The 21,113-nt window shown below is 38.0% G+C and overlaps 2 protein-coding genes and 1 non-coding gene across 6 annotated transcripts; 1 reads left to right on the top strand and 2 right to left on the bottom strand.

Moving 5' to 3' along the window:
- Positions 1-1,802: 1,802 nt before the first annotated feature.
- On the top strand, positions 1,803-9,384 carry LOC148876857 (aminotransferase ALD1, chloroplastic-like). Of its 4 annotated transcripts, XM_088943024.1 has the most exons (10): positions 1,803-2,268; positions 2,371-2,405; positions 2,498-2,565; positions 6,505-6,621; positions 6,989-7,051; positions 7,593-7,697; positions 7,868-7,918; positions 8,112-8,435; positions 8,552-8,758; positions 8,867-9,384. In XM_088943024.1, exons 1-10 carry the CDS (start codon positions 2,192-2,194, stop codon positions 9,158-9,160), a joined length of 1,341 nt encoding a protein of 446 aa, XP_088799150.1. In that variant the 5' UTR covers positions 1,803-2,191; the 3' UTR covers positions 9,161-9,384. The 4 variants fall into 4 exon arrangements, with proteins under 4 accessions (XP_088799150.1, XP_088799167.1, XP_088799162.1 ...); XM_088943041.1 differs by lacking the exons at positions 1,803-2,268; positions 2,371-2,405; positions 2,498-2,565 and adding an exon at positions 4,448-4,701; XM_088943036.1 differs by lacking the exons at positions 1,803-2,268; positions 2,371-2,405; positions 2,498-2,565 and adding an exon at positions 4,448-4,894.
- On the bottom strand, positions 6,828-6,901 carry TRNAN-GUU (transfer RNA asparagine (anticodon GUU)). The gene has a single exon. It is a non-coding gene; the product is annotated as a tRNA-Asn (tRNA).
- An 8,664-nt stretch (positions 9,385-18,048) lies between the features above and the next one.
- On the bottom strand, positions 18,049-20,848 carry LOC148876856 (uncharacterized). Its single transcript, XM_088974159.1, has 2 exons — positions 20,048-20,848; positions 18,049-19,026 (listed from the first exon to the last, which is right to left on the bottom strand). The coding sequence occupies exons 1-2, from the start codon at positions 20,445-20,447 to the stop codon at positions 18,215-18,217; spliced, it is 1,212 nt and encodes a 403-aa protein (XP_088830285.1). The 5' UTR covers positions 20,448-20,848; the 3' UTR covers positions 18,049-18,214.
- Between the last annotated feature and the right edge of the window lie 265 nt (positions 20,849-21,113).

Below are 21,113 nucleotides of genomic sequence, written 5' to 3'. Positions count from 1 at the left end.
TAACTATAGAGTAGATTTTAGTAAATCCATGAAATTATAAGGGGTATTTTCGTAAATACCCTTTTCTACTATTTAACTTTTGTTCACTAAATCCCATGCATTGCATGAATCCTTACATTTTTAAAACACTAAAACACTCCATGACTCTATCCCAATTATAAAATAAAAAAGTAAAAGGGATAATATTGAAGGTATCGATATTTTAATTCTTCCACTAAATTAGCCACAAAATGATTAAGCAAAATAACCATGCGAAATAAGGGCCCAGGGAATAAACGGTGTATGACAATAATACATGAATGTGGGCTAGTCTATGTAAGCACGTTTTTTTTTTTTTTTTTTTTCCGATATATAAGCAGCATGTTCAAATTGGGCACAACAACCTTCTCATTCGTGGGTTGAACTAAAAAAAACCTTAAAATGGAAAATTTAAATGGACTACACATGTACTGGTTTCTTTATCACTAGACACTAACCAATTGTAAATGCGTGTTAATAAAATCATTTCCTATTTAATGAACAATTTAAGTTGCCCACGACATCATATCCCTTTCTGGGTTGAACAGAAACGGAAACAGTTACCTCACACTGAAACAATGAACCAACCCAAATGAGTGATTAAGGAAAGAGCTTTCTGATATATCACCAAATAATCGCTCGGAAATAGAATAACTAAACAAATGTGTTAACATTTAAAAACCTTTGGCTAATTAAGGGGACGTTTGGCAAGCTATTTTTTGAAAGATTTTTTGAAAATTCTAATAGTCAAAAGACCATATAAATTTTTGCATCAAGATATTAATAGCTTGAAGACTGTTTGGTTAAGATATGTCTGTTTGTGTGAAAATAAGTTGAAAAAAAAAAATAAAAAATTCCATTTGGAGTTTCCCAAAAATAGCCCGAAATGGGCTTTCCATGTCTTTTCGGGGCCATGGCTTTCAACGGCTAGATCTTTTCCCAACTAAATAGGAAAAGACCAAAACGCAGACTGCCAGACTTCTAAAAAGCCGACAACCCACGCGAAAGGGTACAGGACCTAAATAATCCATAGCAACGGATACAATTTCTTTATGCAAAACTAAGGTTTTCAAAACTGGACCGGACAATGAACCTGTCAGGGGTCTGGTTCCTAGGTCAAACAGTCCAACTGTTTGAATCGAATGGATGGCCCGTTCTAACAAAAAAAATCAAAAAATGGTCAAAACCGCTGAACAGTTTGAATGGTTCAACCGCCCAAGTCAGCAGTTTGCTGATCAAATCATTGTTTTTGGGCAAATTAACAGTTTGGGGGTAAAATGGAACCAATCACCTGACTAATTCCCGGTTTTTGTGATTCAACTATTAGGTCCAGTCCGGTTTTAAAAATCATGTGCAAAATTTGAAAAAATCTATGATGCAGAAAAGATGTGATATAAAAAAAATATTGACCAATCAAAACCCACCCTGAATTTTGATAAATAACACCTGATTCGCTACTACGTTTCTGATTCCAGTTTATTGCTATTTTTCAGATATCATATATTTTTCCATAACATAGTCTAACCCGCCAAACTTTATCCAAATTTTCAGCTTGGTGGAGACTATACGTGGAAACTACTACTTGGGATTGCGTCATCTATATTAAGTTGGAGACTGTCTGTTGAAGCTTTAATCAATACAGACAACTGGGTGGGTTAATTGCCACAAGAATTGATCTATATTTAGCTTTAGACATCTGAAAACAAGGGAAATTTGGCAGAAATTGCCGAATAGCAGTAGGAGAAAGAGAATAAAGAAAAGAAAAGCAAGAAGATTTTTCCTTCGTCATCGTTGGTTTCATAACCTGCATCAAGACAGAAGAAAAGTTAGAAATCAGGCGACGGAAAAGTCAAAAATGAACTGACTGCTCATTCCTGGGTCCACTACTGCAGAAGATTCTTCCAGCAGATCCGCCACCGGTTTCTGAAATGGCCCATGTTTTTTTTTTTCTGAAAAGTTTTGACTGTTTTCTCAGGAGACAAAGTCAGTTCCAAAACGCTCATGTTTATTTAATTTTCAAACTCTTTACGACCATTCTTGGGGTTAGTCTATAAATTAAATGCCCGAGTACTGAAGCTCAGTTTTACTCACTATCTAGTGCATCATTTCATTTGTCAATCGTTGCACGAAGCAGCTGGGTTTCGAAACCTCTAATAAGAAAAGGAATCTGAAAATGTATCAAGTTCAACTCTCAGCTTGCACTTCAATTCGTCCCTCCGTGATGCTTAAGCCAAGGATGGTTCAGCAGAGGTCAGTGAATGTTCTTGAGAGCTCCAGTGGTTTGATCCTTACATGCTTTGAGAAGCTTTATTGCATGGGAACTCAACATGCTTTTCACTTTTATTATTGCAGTCGGGAGGTTGTCCAGAAGGAGCAGAGGAGAGTTGGTATTGTATCAGAATTTGAGTACTGGTTCACATTTGAATTTGGGTTTTCATTCAATTTTTGTCTGACTTACAGTACTGCAATGCAATTGCAGATCATCGCACGAGAGTTCCTCGTAATGAGAATTTAGAGAAGCTTAGGAATGAATATCTGTTTCCTGAGGTCTGTGGATTAATTCAACCTTCTCCACATTTTAATTTTGTGTTATGCTCTTATTGATTCACTCTGTTTTGTTATTTTTTGTTTTTTTTTTCTTGCTTCATGATGCGTACGTACGTAGTGCTTTTCTAGAGTTTAACGTCTGAAACTTGTAGCCTTGCGTAGAGATGTGTGGCGAGAAGCAGGAAAAGGAAATCGCGTAGTCTGAGGTGGTTCTATAATTAAGGGTGTCAATGGTATTCGAAAATTGGATTTTGAATTCGATATTCAATCATAATTGAATCGAATTCAATCAGTCCCATTCACATATCTTATTCTTACCAAATAGTTAATCGGATTCGAATTTAGATATGACCTGATTAGACTCAATAAATATTCGAATTCGACCGATTATTTAATTCTTATATATAATAAATAAAAAATATTTTATATAATAATTAAATTATATAAATAATTAATATATTTATATACTTTGTATCAATAAAATATTTATTTTATATATTTATTAATTATCTAAAAATTAATTAACAAATTCGAATTGAATTACATATTCAAATATTTAATCAAATTCAAATTCGGATATTAATTTTCAATATTCATCGAATATCGGATTTTCTAGTCGGATTCAAATTCGAATATTGCCTAATCCAATTCAAATTCGATCCGTTTACACCCGTATCTATAAGTATGCTTGAAACCAATTGTGGCTCACGATTGCTTTAATGATAGATGAGAGATGAGACTAACTAGCAGCTAAAGGAATACTTGCATGCTGGCCACTAAAACATGATTTGGGCCCCAAGAAGGATAGGGTCCAGCTTCTTAGTGTAAAGGCTCTTTGCCCGTCCAAAGTAGGCCTGGCAATGGGTAGGGTCTGAGTCAGAACCAACAGGATCCAGAACCGACCCAACATGAAATGTTGTGAACCCAAACCTAGAACTAGAACCGATAAGGACTACAATTTTTGGACCTTGAACTGAATCGATTGATTCTTGGGACAATTGGGTTTGACCCGATAGACCCGATTATAATAAATAAAAAATAAATATTTATGTTTAATATATATTAAATATTAGGGTAAATCTATTATACTAATCCTACTGTTCACAAAATTGACAAAATGTACCCTTACTGTTTAGATATTATCTTGCGATATCTTTAAGTTTTCTGACAATTGTCTAAAACATACCCTTGCTGTTAATTTTCGTCACACTCTGTTCACATGTGACATCATGTGAGTAATAATTATTTTAAAATCCCTAAAATACACTTATCGTTTACCGTTGCTATTGAAAATTGCAGTAGTGGCGGTGATTTTGGTATAATTGTCGCAAGCAATGGTGGCCACACGGTTGTCCGTGCTAGAGTCAACCATCTTTCCTTCTCGCCAACCCAGAATTGGCCTCTCTCTCTCTTTGCAACAAACATTCTTGAAAGACGATGATGGCGGTGGTAGTTTTCTGTTCACCATCAAAAAGACAATGAACTGAGATGAAGATGGAGAAAGGAGAAGGAGAGGAAGAAGGACAAAGAGAAGAAGAGGAGGAAAGGGAGAGGGAAGAGGAGAGAGATCGGGAAAGGAACCTGGCCGTTTGTATCCAAGTGTATGGAGGGGTTCGCCGTTGCTGCAACGACGGTGATGAAACTGGGGCTAGAGGGAACAGGGGGAGAGAGAGAGAACAAAGGGGAGGAGGAGAGAAAGAGAGGGAGGGAGCCATTTGCCGGTGGCTGCTGTCGCCTGCGAAGGTTGTGCCAAGAGGGAGAGAGAATGAAGGGTTCGTCGCCTGCACCGAGCAGTCCCCCTTCATTCTCTCTCCCTCTCGGCACAACCCTCGTAGGCGATGGCAGCCACCGGCGAAGGGCTCCCTCCCTCCCTTTCTCTCTTCGTCCCCTTTGTTTTCTCTCTCTCTCTTCCCCATTCCCTCTCGCCCCTATTTCATCACCGCCGCTGCAGCAAGTTGCAGCAATGGCGGACCCTTCATGCACTAGGATACAGATGGCGACAAGAATTATTTTTGTTGGAAAGCAGCTTGAGGATGGACGGAATCTCGCAAATTACAATGGAGTGTTGTCAGAGCTCTTCAGGCATTCCACCGAACAAGGAGGGCATTTCATGATACTAGTGTTGTCGCTTCTTCGGTATGAAACATTGGAGAGTGTGTGCTTGCTGTGTTCATCGCTAACAATCCCACCAAATCAGTAGAGGCTCATATTTGCTGGAAAGCAGTGTGAGGTTGATCTTTGAAGTCCCCAGACGATCTGACATCTGGGGATTATTCATTGCAGCTTTATCCACAAGGATCCCTACAATTATTTTAGAGGCAGAGGGGAGGTCTGAGAATACAGAAAGAAGGATAAATTCGATATTTTGTTTCTTATGTTAGCATTTAACGACAATGTGAATTGTCAGAAAACTTAAGAATACCACGAGATAATATATAAACAGTTAAGGGTTTAATTTGTCAAATTCGTAAACAGTAGGGATAGTTTAAGAGATTTATCTTAAATGTTATATATATATATAATTTATTTATTTAATATATTTTACATTATATATATCAAATTGAGTTTGAATGGGTTCGGGGCTAGGTGGAATCGATTCCAAACCGATAGTACTCGACACCCTATATTAGGACCTATCGGGTCAGTTCCAGTTCCATAACCATAACCTGCCCAATCCGTTCGGGTCTGTCGGGTCAGACTCAACCCATTGACAGCCCTAGTCCAAAGGGTCCCTTAAAACCAGCTGGTGGATCTGCTTGCATTAATCTTGTTACAAAGAAGAGTGTTGACTGTTGAGTGTTGAGTCGTGGGTTGAGAGGGAGGCCTGTATTAGGTGTGAGCACGACAATGGGTACCGATTCGGGTTGGTCTTTGGATAGCATAGATAGCCATGTGGGTTGGTAGAGTTGTATGAGGATGAGGTGGTGCACCCACGCAATAAACGTGCCTGGTAGAGAGGCAGGGGAGGTAGGGGAAGAAAGGTCACCTTTTATTTTAAAGGTGATGATAATCTGTTGGGCTGGGCTGGGTGTGAGGGTTAGGGCGGGCCCAGGTTTTTCAAGGGTTTCTTGTACGGTCTTTCTCTTGTATTGGTTGGCCATTGTTTGGTTGATAATCCATGAAAAATATATTGATTTAGGTTTAGTAATGGCATCAATATTATTGACTCTCTTGTTAGGTTGATATTCTTTTCTATTCTAATTTTTATGTGGTTGTCTATTCCAGTAATAGATTACTCCCTATTGATATTAAACTTTCAACATATATATTTCCCTTAATTGCAAGTATTTGACATATCGGACCTTAAGGTATTAGGGAGACAATTTTGATTGGCCTTTATTAGCATTTTGCATTATTTTGGGCTGGGACCATGAGGTTGGAGTAGGGGTGTCAATTGGACTGTATTTGGTCTAATCAGATCCAGTTCAATGTGAGTTTAGGTCTAATTTAATCCAATGAATATTTTGAATTATTTTGGATTAATCCAATTCAATGTATGGACTGTCCAATCTGTTTAAATTCGTATTGATTTAGATTAGTTTCAACCTAAATTATGTTTATTGACACCTATATTCTTATCTTATATCAATGGATCAGATATTGGCTTAATCCAACCCAATCCGATATAAATTTACTATAGATGGATCAAATCCAATCCGATATGTCTTATTGATCCATCCAATGCATCCAAATTGATTTTAGACCGAATGGGGCGCAATCCAAAACCGATCCATTGACACCCTTATGTAAGAGGGTGCATTCAAATTTTTGACATAAGTCTTGGTTATATTTTTTGTCTTTCTACTCAAATTCATATTGTCCATGGACCATAGATGTAGGATGTTGTAGGCTAAATATTTTATAAGAGCTGAGAGATATGCAATCATGTCATTCTACATCTGTTATCTTGATTCTTACCATTTCTATGGAATTTATCAGATTGCTATGCGTGAAGCTGAACACTTGCAAAAGTACCCCAATTTTAAGTTGATAAACCTTGGGATCCGTGATACCACTGAACCCATCCCGGACATCATCACATCCAGCATGGTTGAGGTATGAAGAAAATGCTTTTTATCCTTTTATTACATTGCTAACGCAAGTGAATTTCATCTACCTTTAGCCTCACTTAAAAAAAAAAAAAATTCCAAACCAATGGTGTTTGTACATATGGGACCAAAATCTTTAAGTTGGTAAATTATAAATACTTCTGTACTATGGGGTCAGTGTCATTTGAATTATTTATGAAAATAAAATCTTTACGCTAGAAGAAGGGTTTGAACCTCCGATCTTGGGGTTAACAGCCACACGCTCTAACCAACTGAGCCATTCCAGTTATCTGTATTTTTGATGTTTTATACTTTTATAACACGTTGAAACATTTTCCCACAGTATGGATACTAACTGGTAAACTTTTTCACAGCAAGCACAAGCTCTGTCAACGCTTGAAGGCTACAGAGGGTATGGATCTGAACATGGCAACAAGGTAATGTATTGTTCTTGTTCTGGTGCCTGTTATTTGTTCTATTCTGACAGTGTTTTTCCTTTCGGTCAAATTGCTCTATACTTGCAGCTTTAACCAATCTGTGTTTATTGGGGAGCATGGACAGTTCGATTATGCTATTTTAGTAATAATGTAATAGTAGCATCCCTTTATTAGGGACGGACATGAGCAGAGCCAGTCAAATGCAAACCCTTGCCTGGTCTGCTTTAGTCCAACTCTTGGGTCCTTCCTAATGAACGTAGATCAAGCTTCAGATTAATTTCTTTTGAAATAAAATTTAAAACGAAACAACAGCCCTATTTAATGCAAGTACTTAATATGTGATAAAAGGGTTCATGTAGTTCGAGAGAAAAATCTAACATATTAACCACTTCAATGGCAAATGTAGTTGGTTAATTGTGTTCAAACTGGTTTGTATAGTATGAAACATATCATTTAAGCAGAATTTGTTCATAAGCACGACTCTGTGAGGTCTTACTTCCAGTTTGTGTTTATCTTCAATGTGGATTGCACTGCACTGCAGGAATTAAGGAAGGCAATTGCAGATGTAGTCTACAAAGGTCTAAAGGTGAAGGACACTGAGGTTTTTGTATCAGATGGTGCACAATGCGACATTTCTCGCCCTCAGGTAATTCAATATTTGGAAAACTAGGGCTTGCATTTCTGTGTTGGGGAGCTTTATGCACAAATCCAGAATCAGATTGAGAACATGGAACCTGACTTGTGAGTTTGTATAGTTGAGTTTTACTTCTTACTCAATGAATGTTACATCCTTATTTCTCTGCATTCCAACTGCAGTTGCTTCTAGGATCAAATGTAACAATTGCCGTGCAGGATCCCTCATTTCCGGTAATGTTTAACCTTCTTGCTTATATAGTCTCTGTTTGTTTGTTTGAACCAATAGGAAGGTATATGTTGTTTTCCAAACAACATGCATATTCTGTCTTCTTAAGGCATTATGTCAATTGATTTTCTTGAAATAAGGTTTTTCATGGATTTTCTACAACGAGTTTGATTCATGAAAAACAAATGTTTGATACAGGCATACATAGATTCGGGTGTTATAATAGGTCAAGCTGGTGAATTTCAAGAGGAAACAGGGAAGTACTGGAACATTGAGTACATGAAGTGTGGGCCTCAAAATAACCTGTTTCCAAACCTGTTGACAACTTCAAGAACTGATGTTATTTTCTTCTGCTCTCCAAACAACCCAACTGGTCATGCTGCATCAAGAAATCAACTAGAACAACTAGTGGAGTTCGCAAGAAAAAATGGGTCAATTATTATTTACGACTCTGCCTATGCTGCTTATATCTCGGACGACAACAGCCCAAGGTCTATCTTTGAAATTCCTGGAGCAAGAGAGGTATTGTTGTAATACAGCTTTGGATTTGATTAGCAATATTTCAATCTTAGCCAGTTACTTGAAGTCTCGACTGTGAAGAACTGAACCCATGAGAATTTTCTTTGGCTGTTGATTAGGTTGCAATTGAGGTCTCTTCTTTCTCAAAGTTTGCTGGTTTCACTGGTGTCCGTCTTGGTTGGACAGTGGTCCCTGAAGAGTTGCTATTTGCAAATGGCTTTCCTGTCATAAAAGACTTCAATCGCATTGTCTACACCTACTTTAATGGGGCATCAAGTATTGCTCAAGCAGGGGGGCTTGCTTGCTTATCCCCAGAAGGTCTAATGGTTGGTCTCTGGACTCTGAGTGGTTCATTTTAATAGGAATTGTCATTCAATTGGAAATGGATTATCTTGTTTATACATTTCTGCTTTCTGCCTATGAATTGTTTTCAGGCCATACGCCAGGTAATTGACTACTACAAGGAGAATGCCAAAATACTAATTGATACATTTGAATTGCTCGGCCTCAAGGCATATGGAGGAAAGAATACTCCTTATGTTTGGGTTCATTTTTTGGGTTCAAGATCTTGGGATGTATTTGATGAGATTCTTGAGAAGACACACATAGTCACAGTTTCAGGTAGGGGATTCGGCCCTGGTGGTGAAGAGTACATCAGAGTTAGTGCATTTGGTCACAGAGAAATCATCCTGGAAGCTTCAAAGAGGCTGAAAAATCTGTATAGATAAATAAACCTATTTCACACTTCCAACTTCTGCTCAAACGAATACTGATATAAACCACTCAGTTTTTAGTCTGAAGTTCTCCTTACAGAGTTTTTCTTTTTTGCTTCAGAGAGTAAAGTTTGATTGTTTTTCAAATATTGTAATCTAAAATGAGAGGAATGATCTATTGATTGTTGACAAAAAAGAAAAAAAAAACAGTGCAGTGATGAATCCTTGGAAGGAATTCACAATGATTTAGGGCATGCCTTACTTAATGTGATTTTCCTAAAATAAAAAAAAAATGTCAGAAAAAGAGAAGATAAAGGAATATGAGAAACCCATGAGTTCAATTTGAGGAATGTGGGCATCATATTCATATATGGTGAAGATATCAAATCAATGGTTGCTTGTCATTTTCTGTTAAACTGTCTCACAAAAAGAGAGAATTGAGGGCTAGCTGTGTATGACAAAACCTGTGACATGATTGGTTGAACAAGATCCCAATATTTGTTGAGGCACATTACACCTAATGAACTGAATTATGGAGGCAAAAGCCAAATTGGTTCAACCAAAAGAGCATTGCATCACCCTCCCATTATTGTATTGGATTGTGGAAAGCCAAGTTCTCACCACAGGAATCCAGTACAATAATACCCATACCAGCGCTATGATTGGTTACTGCTACATCAACGTTCACTTTCCACCATCCACATGAGGATGGAAACCAAACTTGGGCCAAAGTATCAGGCAGATGCAGCCCACCATGTATCAATATAGAGACTAGAGAGTGACAAGAGTGGAGTAGCAAGGAAGTGAGTGGGCCTTCCAACTGTTAAATTTTTGCGCAATATAAAAAAGCTCACTAGGTGATAGGTCGATACTCGATAATCACCTTTCAAATTTCAATATCTTTAGCACTATATCCTGCATTCCCACTTCAACTAGTTGTCTGTCATTCTCTTATCCAAATTGAAAGGCCCTTTACATAAATCTTCCCACTCCATGGCGATTCAAAAATTATAGAATGCTAAAGGGTAAAATACAAAAACCTCCCCTAAAGCTTCTGACAATCATAAAAGCCTCCCCTATAGTTTCATTTTAACAAATACTTCCCCTGAACTTTTGAAAAACTCAACAAAAACCTCCCTTCCGTCACTGTCTCAGATGAAAAATATTAGATTGATGCATTAGTTTTTTCCAAATACACATTCTACCCTTTTATAAATTATTTTATATATAAAATTACTGAAATAACCCTATTTTAACTCAACAAAAACCTCTTTTAACGATCATTTCAGTAATTTTACATACAAAATTACTGAAATATATTTTTCTTTTCTGTTAAGTTAAAATGGGACTATTTCAGTAATTTTGTATGTAAAATAATTTATAAAAGGGTAGAATGGATATTTAACGTTTTCCGCCTGGAACAGTAATGGAAGGAAGTTTTTTGTTGAGTTTCTCAAGAGTTCAGGAAAGTATTTGTTAAAATGAAACTATAAGGGATGTTTTTATGCTCGTCAAAAACTTTAAGGGAGATTTTTATATTTTACCTAATGCTATATGAAAAATAACTTAGGAAAAGCATTAATGACTGAAAAAGGGTTTTCCTCCTATCTCTTATTATTTGATGCATTGGTGGATTCAAAATCTAATACATATTGTACGATATGCACCGATACGCATCAATACTTTGAACTTTGAATGATTTATTCAAAAGAGAAAACAATCTTTGGTGTTGGGGTTGATAAACTATGATTTTGTTGGGCTTGGATTGAAAACCATTATTATAGAATAATAATTGAGTTCTAGATGGGCCCCAGCCCACTTGGCTGAATTGCATCATACCATCACAGGGCAACCTTATTGGCAACTAGGAGGACACCAAGAAGGAATAGGTTTAAGCTCTTGTGCAACTTTTGCTCAACCAATTGTTATGGTAATAAGAGCAAGAGCACAGTGATCATTGTTCATTGATGCAGAATGCTCAACTCTCCAATAATGGTGACACTTTTTATCAAGTCAAGACAAGTGGTCATAATTAAGCTATGCAATTTATAAATATAATCAAATAGTGATAACCATCTGCTTCTGCTTGTATGAGAGGAGGACCATTGACAATATGATATATTATCGACTAGTTCTAGTCATGTTAGCTCAAATCTAGTCTATGGGCCACTGCTCTCTGCATGTGAATTTTGTTATTGGCAGGAACAGATCTAAGCACACGGGATGCACTCAGTCACTGGAAAAATAAAACAACATATTAAGTGGGTGTTCCTCAATAATGTGAATGGTTTTGTTTTCCAAAATAAAAACAACTTCCATGTCAGAAAAAATAATTTTAAAATGGTTATATTGCATTTGTTTTTTGTTTTAGAAAAGAAAAGAATTGCCACATAAGCATAAGCATACATGAGTTTCTCTAACAACTTATGTTTAAAAAAAAATCATAAATATTCATTGAACAAAACAATTTTTTGAATCATGAGTTGTGCCAAATAAGACGAGGTGGCTGCAGTATGCCTGTTGTGGACCACATTGTGCTAGAAGAAGAAGATAAAGGTTAAGACTATATCCAATCCATCCCTCCCAAGACCCAGATAACTGGGGCAACATTGGATAATGACCTTTTCATAAAATTTGGTGCCCAAGATTCCCTCTCTCTAACACTAATATTTCTGTGGAGGAAAGATTTTTTCTTCAGAACCTCTTTGGGGCCCAAATAGCCAAAACAAAGAATGTGTTACGAGTTAATTCGGCCGAATCCACCAAGTCAACTCAAAGCCGAACTAACAAAAGTGAGTTTAATTGTTTGGCTGGGTGATCTAGGTGTTCAACCTCTACCACTCCAAAATTGTCCATTCTGGTAGTATTACTGGAAAAACTTCCTCTCCTTCCTCGAAGGAGCGAGAGGCTGCTTCCGACGGTGGATGATGAAATCTCGTTTCTCCATGTTTCGTCCTTCCTTGAAGGAACGAAATTGAAAGTCAAAGTCAATTTCGTGTTCCCACTTGATCATCATCTCACAAACTCTAGACGGCCGTTAGAGAAAATAATAATAATAAAAAATAAGTAAATCGTCTAACGTCAGCCGTGAGACACACTGACATCGTTAACGCACGTGATGACTTGCTCAACAAGGCAGCTTTTTTGCTCCTATAAATTCCCCCCTTCGGCCCTCCCACTCCCCTTCATTCACAAAGACACCAACCTACCTACCAAAGTACCAATCATCCATCTCAGACGTCTTCCTGTTCTGACCTGCAGCAGATTATAATTCCGGCTGCTTAAATTCCTGGCGATGTCGTCCATTGGAGTTAGTTTCGCTGAAGTTTACGTTATGCGAAAGCTGCACAAAGAGAAGATGAAGAAAATGGAAGAAGAAAGAAAGGAGAAAGGAGAAAAGGCGTCGTCCCATGAAGAGAAACCCAGTAGTGGCAAATCATGGAGGGCCAAAAAGATACATCCAAGAAGTACTCCGTCATTGGAATCTGACAGAAAACCAGGTGACACGGGCAACTAAGTGGAGTACTACTAATGGGGCATGTGTGATTTTCCGGCCAGATATTTGGATTTGTTCATACAAGGTGATTGCCATGGCTCAGAAGACAAATGGTCTGTTAAATATGTGTAATTTTATACTGAAGATTACATAATTTTATTAACTTGTTAGAATGAATTATCTAAGTTCTCTCGACTCTCAGACAAAAACACATTATTTGATTGAGATTATCTAGTGTTGTAAGAGTTTGACTCAATTATAAACATTCGAGTTTTATGTCTGTCTGCTCGGAGTCTTACAATTTTATCATTTTGGCCAAATGAATAGATAAATCCGACCACATATGGGCATACTGTTTCACCATAAAGCCTTAACAAATATGTTAGGGTTTTTAGTCATTAAGGCAACTTTCTGTCCTTAATGTTAATAAAAATAATATTTTCTATATAATAATCGAAATGAGATTTTTTTTTTGATAAATATTAAATAAGGGCATTCGTCTTCTTCCTCTTAAACTTGCGCTAAGCGAGTCATGTTTGTTGTCTATAACTAATGGCGAGTGAGGTTTGCCATTAATAACTCATTGCAAACCCTTGTTTGTTAACATTTATGGAGAATCCGCAAATCACTCTGTATTTGCCCTCAAATAAGCCATGAGTTCGTCTTGCTCGTCATGACAAACCCTTCTCTGTTAACGTTTGTTATCGATAACTAGATCTAAGTCAACTGATGACCTCTCAGTCGGACCACGACCTTCAATCCATCAGCCGTATGTGCCATTAGGAGCGGAACAAAAGCAGGTTCCTCCAACCCAACCAGTTTGAACTTGAACTACTTCAGCAGCAAATCCATCACGTACTTTATTTGAACAAAAGCCATCTCTTTCTTCAGGCATACCCTGCATCCGATGTACCACAATTGTTTGTATCAAGGATTCCATGAGATTTATGTACCAATCTAAGAGACAACAAAGGTTCTTGTAGAAGGAGATCAAACACACAATTAGAGGGTAGGTTGGTAGGCCATCGCCAAATGACTTACACAGTGGCAGAGAAAAATGATCAACAGTGACACTGCCCTTCTTTGATATTTTCCCAAACAAAAATACCCCGTTTTGATTATTATATAAAGATACCCCGTTTAAGCCTTTCCCCCAATTATATGGGGTGAATTAAATGAATTCTATTTCGCCATTCTATTCTATTTAATGTAATATCTTTTCTTTTTTTTTTTTGAGTATTTAAATCATTTCTTACTGCTTCACTCTATAAATCCATCCCCATTTTCTTAGTTCACAATACTACACAACGGAGGAAGATCGTCCATCTCCCCTACCCAAGGCACGTATTAGCCGATACATCTCAATACATTACGATATTTTGATCTTGCCCATACGCATACCCCCCACCCACAACCTTGTGGCATTGGGGATTTTGATCCCAAAATCTCCACTACAAGGAATCAAAGAGAAACAACATCAATTAGTCAATTATTCTCCAAACGAGGCAAAAGATATGGCAAAGGATGAGTTGTTGAAATCATTCCATTTGGACAGGATCTAAAGAATAAATGTAGCGTATTAAAGAAAAGGGCAAACAGAAAAGAAAAATGTAGCATCTGAACCTATTTTATTCGAATACGTAAATCTAGATATTCCAAATTTAAGACCATTTACCATATTAAAGAAGGGCAAAATGACAAGAAAATTGTAGTTTCTTGGTATAGAACCATTTTACACGGGCTGTTGGTTTAGAAATTTGGCAGCCTGCGTTTTAGCCTTTTCTCGTTTAGTTGGAAAACTATCTAGTCATGAAAAGATGCTGTTTTGAAAAGAATTTCAAAGTCTATTCTACTTATTTTTAGGAAGCTTCAAATAGAGTTTTTTTACATTTTTCATCATATCTTCACACGAAAAGGCCTGGGGAAAAGCACATGAAAAAAAAATGCCTTAATCAAATGCTTCGAACGATTAACCGTCCGGTTCAACGGTTTGCTGACCAAAATCAATGGCTTTTTGAGGAAATCTGGTTTCGGGGGGAAACGGAACCAGTCACCTGACTTGTTCCTGGTTTTTCGGTCCGATCTGGTTTTGAAAAGCACGGTCTGGTCTATGTCACATAAAAGTAAAAAAAGATAACCCTAATCCTGTGTTTGGTGAATCTGATAGAAAATAAGAGGCCTAAAAAAGTCCAGTTGGAATCCAATCTAACTATGACATTTATCATCTGATTGCTCACTATGAGAAATAATTAATACACACGCATATGATGAATCATCTGAAAGCTCCAAACATGGATGTAAAAGCACGGGTCCACCCATATGATGAGTCATCTAATTGATAATAATGGAGGCGATGAGGATTGAACGAGTTTGGACCAACTAACGTCCCCATCGGCCATTGCAGTCATACATTGAGCATCTTCTCATGAATGAGAATGATAAGAGAGATTTTGATGTTTCCAATATGGTTTTTAAAACTGACTCGGAAACCGAATCGGTTAGGGGTTTGGTTAATGGGTCGAACAGTCTGATTGTTCAAATTGAATGTTCAGCCCATTCTGATAGAAAAAATAAATAAATAAAAAACAGTCAAAACTGTTCGAACGATTAATCGCCCGATTCAATGGTTCATTGACTAAAATCAATGGTTTTAAGGGAAAATCTAGTTTTTGGAAAAAACGGAATGGGAAAACGGAAGCGGTTACCTGACCGGTTCTTGGTTTTTTCGGTCCAACCGTCCAATCCAGTCCGGTTTGAAATGTATCTGCAGCGGCCTGTTTGGATAGAATAGGTAGCGTTTTATTGGTAAAAGATCCTTACCAAGATTGGACACCAAATCATTTCGTCAAATAGGTTCTTATACCGTCCGTCTCAATGTACTGTTCAATGCAAAAGCTTGAGCTCTCAGATAAGTTATTAGGTATTAGAGTGTTTTCCAAATTCTTTGCCTTAGATACAGTTATTACAAGCTTGGGACACTTGAGGATCAAAATCTAGGGATGTATAAATGCATTGAGCGAAGTGCCCCAAAAGATGCTCCTTTATCCAATAACGGGGTAGAAAGCACATTCAATGAATATTTAATTAAATAAATATCCCGGTAACTAATTAAAAGTTGTCCATGTGCCCTGATCGAAAGTTGCAACATCCATTTCTATCGCCAATCCCACCATGTAGGAGGAGTGACATGACCAAACAGCATGGGCTATCCACAGGCTCTCTCATTATGACAGATTAGTCATATAGCCATGCTAGCTGTCCTATAGAATCCATGTGGACTAGCATGTCACACCGGAAAGCCTTGTGGACAGCCAAAATTTTCTCTGCCATACCAGAAATAAGTATAGATAAGAAGCAATAATTTAAAAACCGATCGACTTGGAACAGTAATTGCTTTGGTCACAGGGTCAACGATTCAACTATTTAATTTCAATTTTCATTGAATAATAAACTTAGTTCGGTAGTGTATAAATATCGCGGATGAGACCATTTTGGTTTACAATAAGATATAGTGTTCTGCTATATGTGGACGGGGATCGTTCACAAAATAGCGTGGACATGGATAAACCACACTCCAATTTACCGTCTATAGTATTTTCTTGTGGATGGTCTACACTATGGTGTGTACAGTTTGTGGAATGGTTTCATTGTAACACACAATGTTATATTGATTCAATTATTCTCATTTTATTTAATCTTTTAATAATTTTTAATTTTTAATATTTTATCAATAAAATAATATTTAAAATATTAATTTTTTATTTAAAATAATATTTTTAAAATTTTAAAAAATGCAATTATTATCTACATATTGATGCCTTTTTTCAATTTATTTACCATATAAAATGTAAAAAATAGACATTTATGATCAACTATTTGGATCTCTCATAAAATGTATGAGATACATGGAATCAAAAAGTGTAGTGTAGACTGGTCTAATCCATACAATCTATTTATAGTTCAGAACAACTGTGGACTGTGATGTGGTGTGGACTACTCCATACCTACCAATTTCTCATCCACACTACAGAGCATCCCCTTCAAAAGTTCAAATAAAAATAACCCAAAAATCATTATTTGATTGGGTCTAATAGGTCAATAGATCAAATTAAATGACCAATTCAATGGGTTTTGGCAAAAAAGCAGTTTGGGGTTGAAACATAACTGATGACTTAGTTTTTGGACCATAGTCTCAATGAACAATGGTTCAAAAACCATGACAGGAAATAGAACCAACAAATGATTTCTGCTATAACGTGTCATGCCTATGTGGTCTCAAGACAACCCGCATAGCCCTCAGTAAAATGTAAACACACTAGTTATATATGATATGGGAAAGATATGGTATGGAAAAAGTTTTGACCAATTATAACCCACCCACGAAATGGGTTCAATTATGATATGGAAAAAATATGATATCCAAAAAACAACTTACCAATAAATTGGATTCACAAATGTGGTAGCAAATAAGGTATTACTTATTAAAATTCATGGGTGGGTTTTGATTGGTCAACAGTCTTTCCATACCATATCTTTTCCACATCATAGGTTTTCCTTTTTCGAGCACTTATTTTAAACAGTTATAGGTATTTAGGCCCCGTTCACTTTTCGGTAAGTTATTTACCCGGGTAAATGCAATTACCTAGGTAAATTTTTCTTGGGAAACACTTACCCAGATAAGTACATTTACCCATATTCTTTTATTTCTTAAGTAAATAAGGTAATAATTATTTTAGCCATAAAAATCTATTATTAAAATGAGCATTTTTGTCCCATTGAAGTGTTAACGACTTTCCCCCTAAGTGGGAAAATTTTTACCACCTAAGAGAGATGAGTATCATACTAATAAAATAAACTTTCTGTGATTCCCACATAAATCTGAAAATTTCTCGGTCAATGAAAACCAAAATTTTAATCCAAAAAAAAAAAAAAAAACACCCCCGACCATATGGCACCTTGACTCTTGTAGCCATTAGTCAAATCAGATATGATCAGACTATTGAAATCCATTGACAGCCCTAACTTTAATTCTACTAACCCGATAAAATAATACTACGTGACCCCTTCAAATGTAAGGATTGACTAGTCAACATAAAAGTGATCTGATAACGCTGATTTTATTGTTGCCTGACCCTTCCATGGTGGGTGGGTCCTCAATCCTTATTACTATGAGGGGCCCAAATTGCAAATGTGGGTTTTCTCGCCCCACATCTTACATCTATGTTCCCTAGTAAGAAATTAAGAATATCCAAAGTTGTTTGTTCTGTGACATGCTTTCTTTTTTGTTGGCCAGGTCCGTTCAGTGTTCAGTCTCTTTCTGTAAAGAAGTTTCATTTAATCAAAACAGTTGAGATACTCAGTACTGTTGCCAACATTAATAAAAGATAAGTGGTTTTGGCACATCCCATTTCAATGGTAAAAAATCACTCACTAATTAAGAATTGTCTGAGAACAGAAGTAGTGCATACTAGCTAATAACAATCCTTTCATTTTTCAACAAGTCAAATTTGAAAGCCTAGCTAATATGATTTTTCAACCCACAAACATTACTTAACTGCTCCATAGCGAACCTCTCAAATAACTTCCATACCAACGCAAGCCTTCTCCAATTTATCATTAACTTGTTTCTTCCCTCCACGGCCTGTAATTCCATTGCCAGCCACAGCAATTATCGGAAAACTGATCTCGCGCACTGCTACAGCCTCTTCTTCTTCTTCTTCTTCTTCTTTGCTAGTAGTCTCTTGTTCCTTTGCCTCGTCCGTCGACTTTGCCTTGTGTTCCATCAGCTCTCCTACTCTTGATTCTTCTTCTGTTAGTTCTGAATCCATCACTACTTTAGCCCTCCTCTTCTCTTCATGATCAGTAGTGTTGTCCATGGCTCCCAGCCCCTCGTCGTTGTAGATTGAAGCCGACGCAATCAACACTTGAAGCAGCAGAAGCAACCCCTTCTTGTTTATGTTCCAAGTTCTTATGCCTGGCAATGGCGTCCATGTTGGATGAAACAGCGGCAGTGATCGACGGTTGCCGGAGATAACCAGTCTAGTTGCTTCCACAGCTTCTACGAGATCGGAAAATGCAAAAATGGTAGCAAACGCTCGCAACAGATTCACGTTTTGGTTGGCATTGGATTGTGGCCTCATGTCGAAGATGTCGACGTGCTCTGGCTGGAGACCACCGACCAGGACAGCTTTAGAGATCAATTTGGTCACCCCTGACATACGAATAGCCTTCAACAATCCCTCGTCCATGCGGCCCATACGAACCGGTGATTTGCCGGCGGGGCCTGCGCCTATTTGATTGAGCAATGGGTCTGTGAGTTCTCGAATCTTTGACTGCGATGCAGACCAGAAACTTGGTTCGGCTTCTGGCACCAAAAATTTGGTTCCTGTGACAGACAAAGCCAGAAATTAAACTAAACAGCCGAACTGCTTAACAAATGGCCCATCAATCCATCATAACAAGCCTCCAGTCCACCTGTAGATGGGCTGGACTTTTTATTCAGGCCCAGTAGCGCTAGTAAATACTAAATACAATGCTAGTGGACTGGAGTCAATATTTGACCCCAAAAGTTTAAGATCCTTAGAACTGCCTGAATTCTCAAAACAAAATGCACTTGAGTCCATGGAAATGTGTGAATTCATGAAAAGACCAGAATGCCTTTCTCATGTTAAGGTGTGGGAGTGAACCATTTCAAATAAACTATTGGAAATATCTTCAGACAATTTACTTACTGACTAAAATGCCCCTGCCCTGATGGATGAGCCGGATAAGGGCAGCTTTCAGATAGAAAGCTTGGCTAGTCATCAAGCCCCCCCCCCAAAGCTTGCTGTTCTCTCCAATACTTATATGGAGTCTTTGCAGCAACATTAATGTCGCTTATCAAAAACAAAACCCATGTGTATAGTAATATTAATATTAAATAATAATAATAATTTTGGGTAAATGGATAAAAAATGCCACACTACTACTGAGTGCAGGCTAATGCTACTACAAGGAGAACACAAAGACCTAAATGCATGTAAATGAGTATTTATTGTAATAAAAAAATCCTAGGTTGTGTTTGGTTTGACAGAAAATAAGAGAGAAACAAACCCCTGGTATTTTCACAGGGGAAGTTTGTTATGTAATTCATTAAGAAGTTTCATCAACTAGTTGTGTTTCTCTCTTAGCTTATTTACAATCAAAGGAAGTGGAAGTGGAAGTTTCTCTCTTACCAAACCAAACATAGCCTTAAGGATGGCAAAGGAAGTGGAAGTTACTCTTAGATGGGCCCATAATAATCCACCCATGCATGATACAATTAAGCCCCAAAAACCCTAAATGATGTTTACCAAGTTCATTAATTAAGAATGTGATTAGTAAGTAAAGAAACAGCATATTAATTAATTTAAGAGAAAACAGATTACCCGATTCTCTGCCTGAAAGCGAATGGTCTTCATAATGGCTGAACCTCGTCAAAACCCTTTCGAGCACCTGCATTGCTTGCTCGCTACAGTCTTCAGGAAACTGGAGGCCATACAGCAGCCCCGGCATTGCGAACGCGAAGCTCCTTGACCCAACTCTCAGGCTCGGGGAGTCCTTGGTGATGGGCCACTGAAGATCACCCACCATGCACACAGTGACCAAGATAGGACTAATTGTCTGCATAACCACCCCGATGGAGAACTCGCCTGTGCGAATGACGCCGGCCGTCTGACCGCCGTTATCGTACCCCACCAGCGAGAGCACGGCCTTCTCCACTCTCAGAACTTCCGACTCCGTCCCACTAGGGAACACCTGCTTGATCGTTACCACCCTTGATGCCATAATGGGTGCTGATGGTTTTGCCGTTTGTGCGCGTCCCCTAACCTAACCTAACGCAGACCCAGAAGATGTGAGCAAATGCGACAAAGAGTCAAAGAGAGAGGGAATGCAGCAGCAGGAATAGGAGGGGTGGAGGCCTGAGTAGGGTAGTGGAGACTAGAGAAGAGCAGAGAGGAGAGGGAATGCATAAATAAAGGAAGAGGGCATTAGTGGCGTGGTTAGCATGCGTTGGAGAAGGTTCTGAGCATGGACAAGTGGCCGAGGTCGTCTACTCAGGAGAGAGAGAGAGAGAGCGTCGGCGCTCTGCATCGAAGCGCGACAAGCATGCAAGAGGAGATGGCAGAGAAGGCGTGAGGAGGGACCGGACACTGGAGAGAACTGGGAAGGGGTAGTCTGGGTCATGCAAAAAAAAGTAGGGGAAGTTGAGGATTAAAGTGAATGCCTATTTTTGTTCCCAAACCACGTGCCAGTGAATGGGTGTAAATGGAAGGCAAAATGTGGTTGCGTTGTCTTGCAAACTCTGATACTTGCGTACTCATTCAACCAAAACGGTTCTTCCAATGCTTTCCCCCCCCCCACTTTCTTTCTTTTTCTCCAGATTTTGCTCTGCTTTCCGATTTTTTCGCCTTTTTAAGGGCAAGGGCAAAGGTCTTTGGCTGGTTAATTTTT

Source organism: Nelumbo lutea, chromosome 1 (assembly GCF_056320005.1).
Source record: "Nelumbo lutea isolate HS-2025 chromosome 1, American lotus-T2T, whole genome shotgun sequence".
NCBI classification, from domain to species: domain Eukaryota; kingdom Viridiplantae; phylum Streptophyta; class Magnoliopsida; order Proteales; family Nelumbonaceae; genus Nelumbo; species Nelumbo lutea.
The sequence above is the reverse complement of the archived record's forward strand: the minus strand, read 5'-3'. Positions and strand labels throughout refer to the sequence as shown.

Bases quoted from the DNA above. Each gene is read 5' to 3' on its own strand.
- LOC148876857 (XM_088943024.1), top strand. From the start codon at position 2,192: ATGTATCAAGTTCAACTCTCAGCTTGCACTTCAATTCGTCCCTCCGTG. The intron at 2,269-2,370 runs GTCAGTGAATGT...TTATTATTGCAG, and splicing joins CCAAGGATGGTTCAGCAGAG to TCGGGAGGTTGTCCAGAAGG. The intron at 7,919-8,111 runs GTAATGTTTAAC...TGTTTGATACAG, and splicing joins TGCAGGATCCCTCATTTCCG to GCATACATAGATTCGGGTGT.
- LOC148876856 (XM_088974159.1), bottom strand. From the start codon at position 20,447: ATGGCATCAAGGGTGGTAACGATCAAGCAGGTGTTCCCTAGTGGGACG. The intron at 19,027-20,047 runs GTAATCTGTTTT...TGTCTGTCACAG, and splicing joins GCTTTCAGGCAGAGAATCGG to GAACCAAATTTTTGGTGCCA.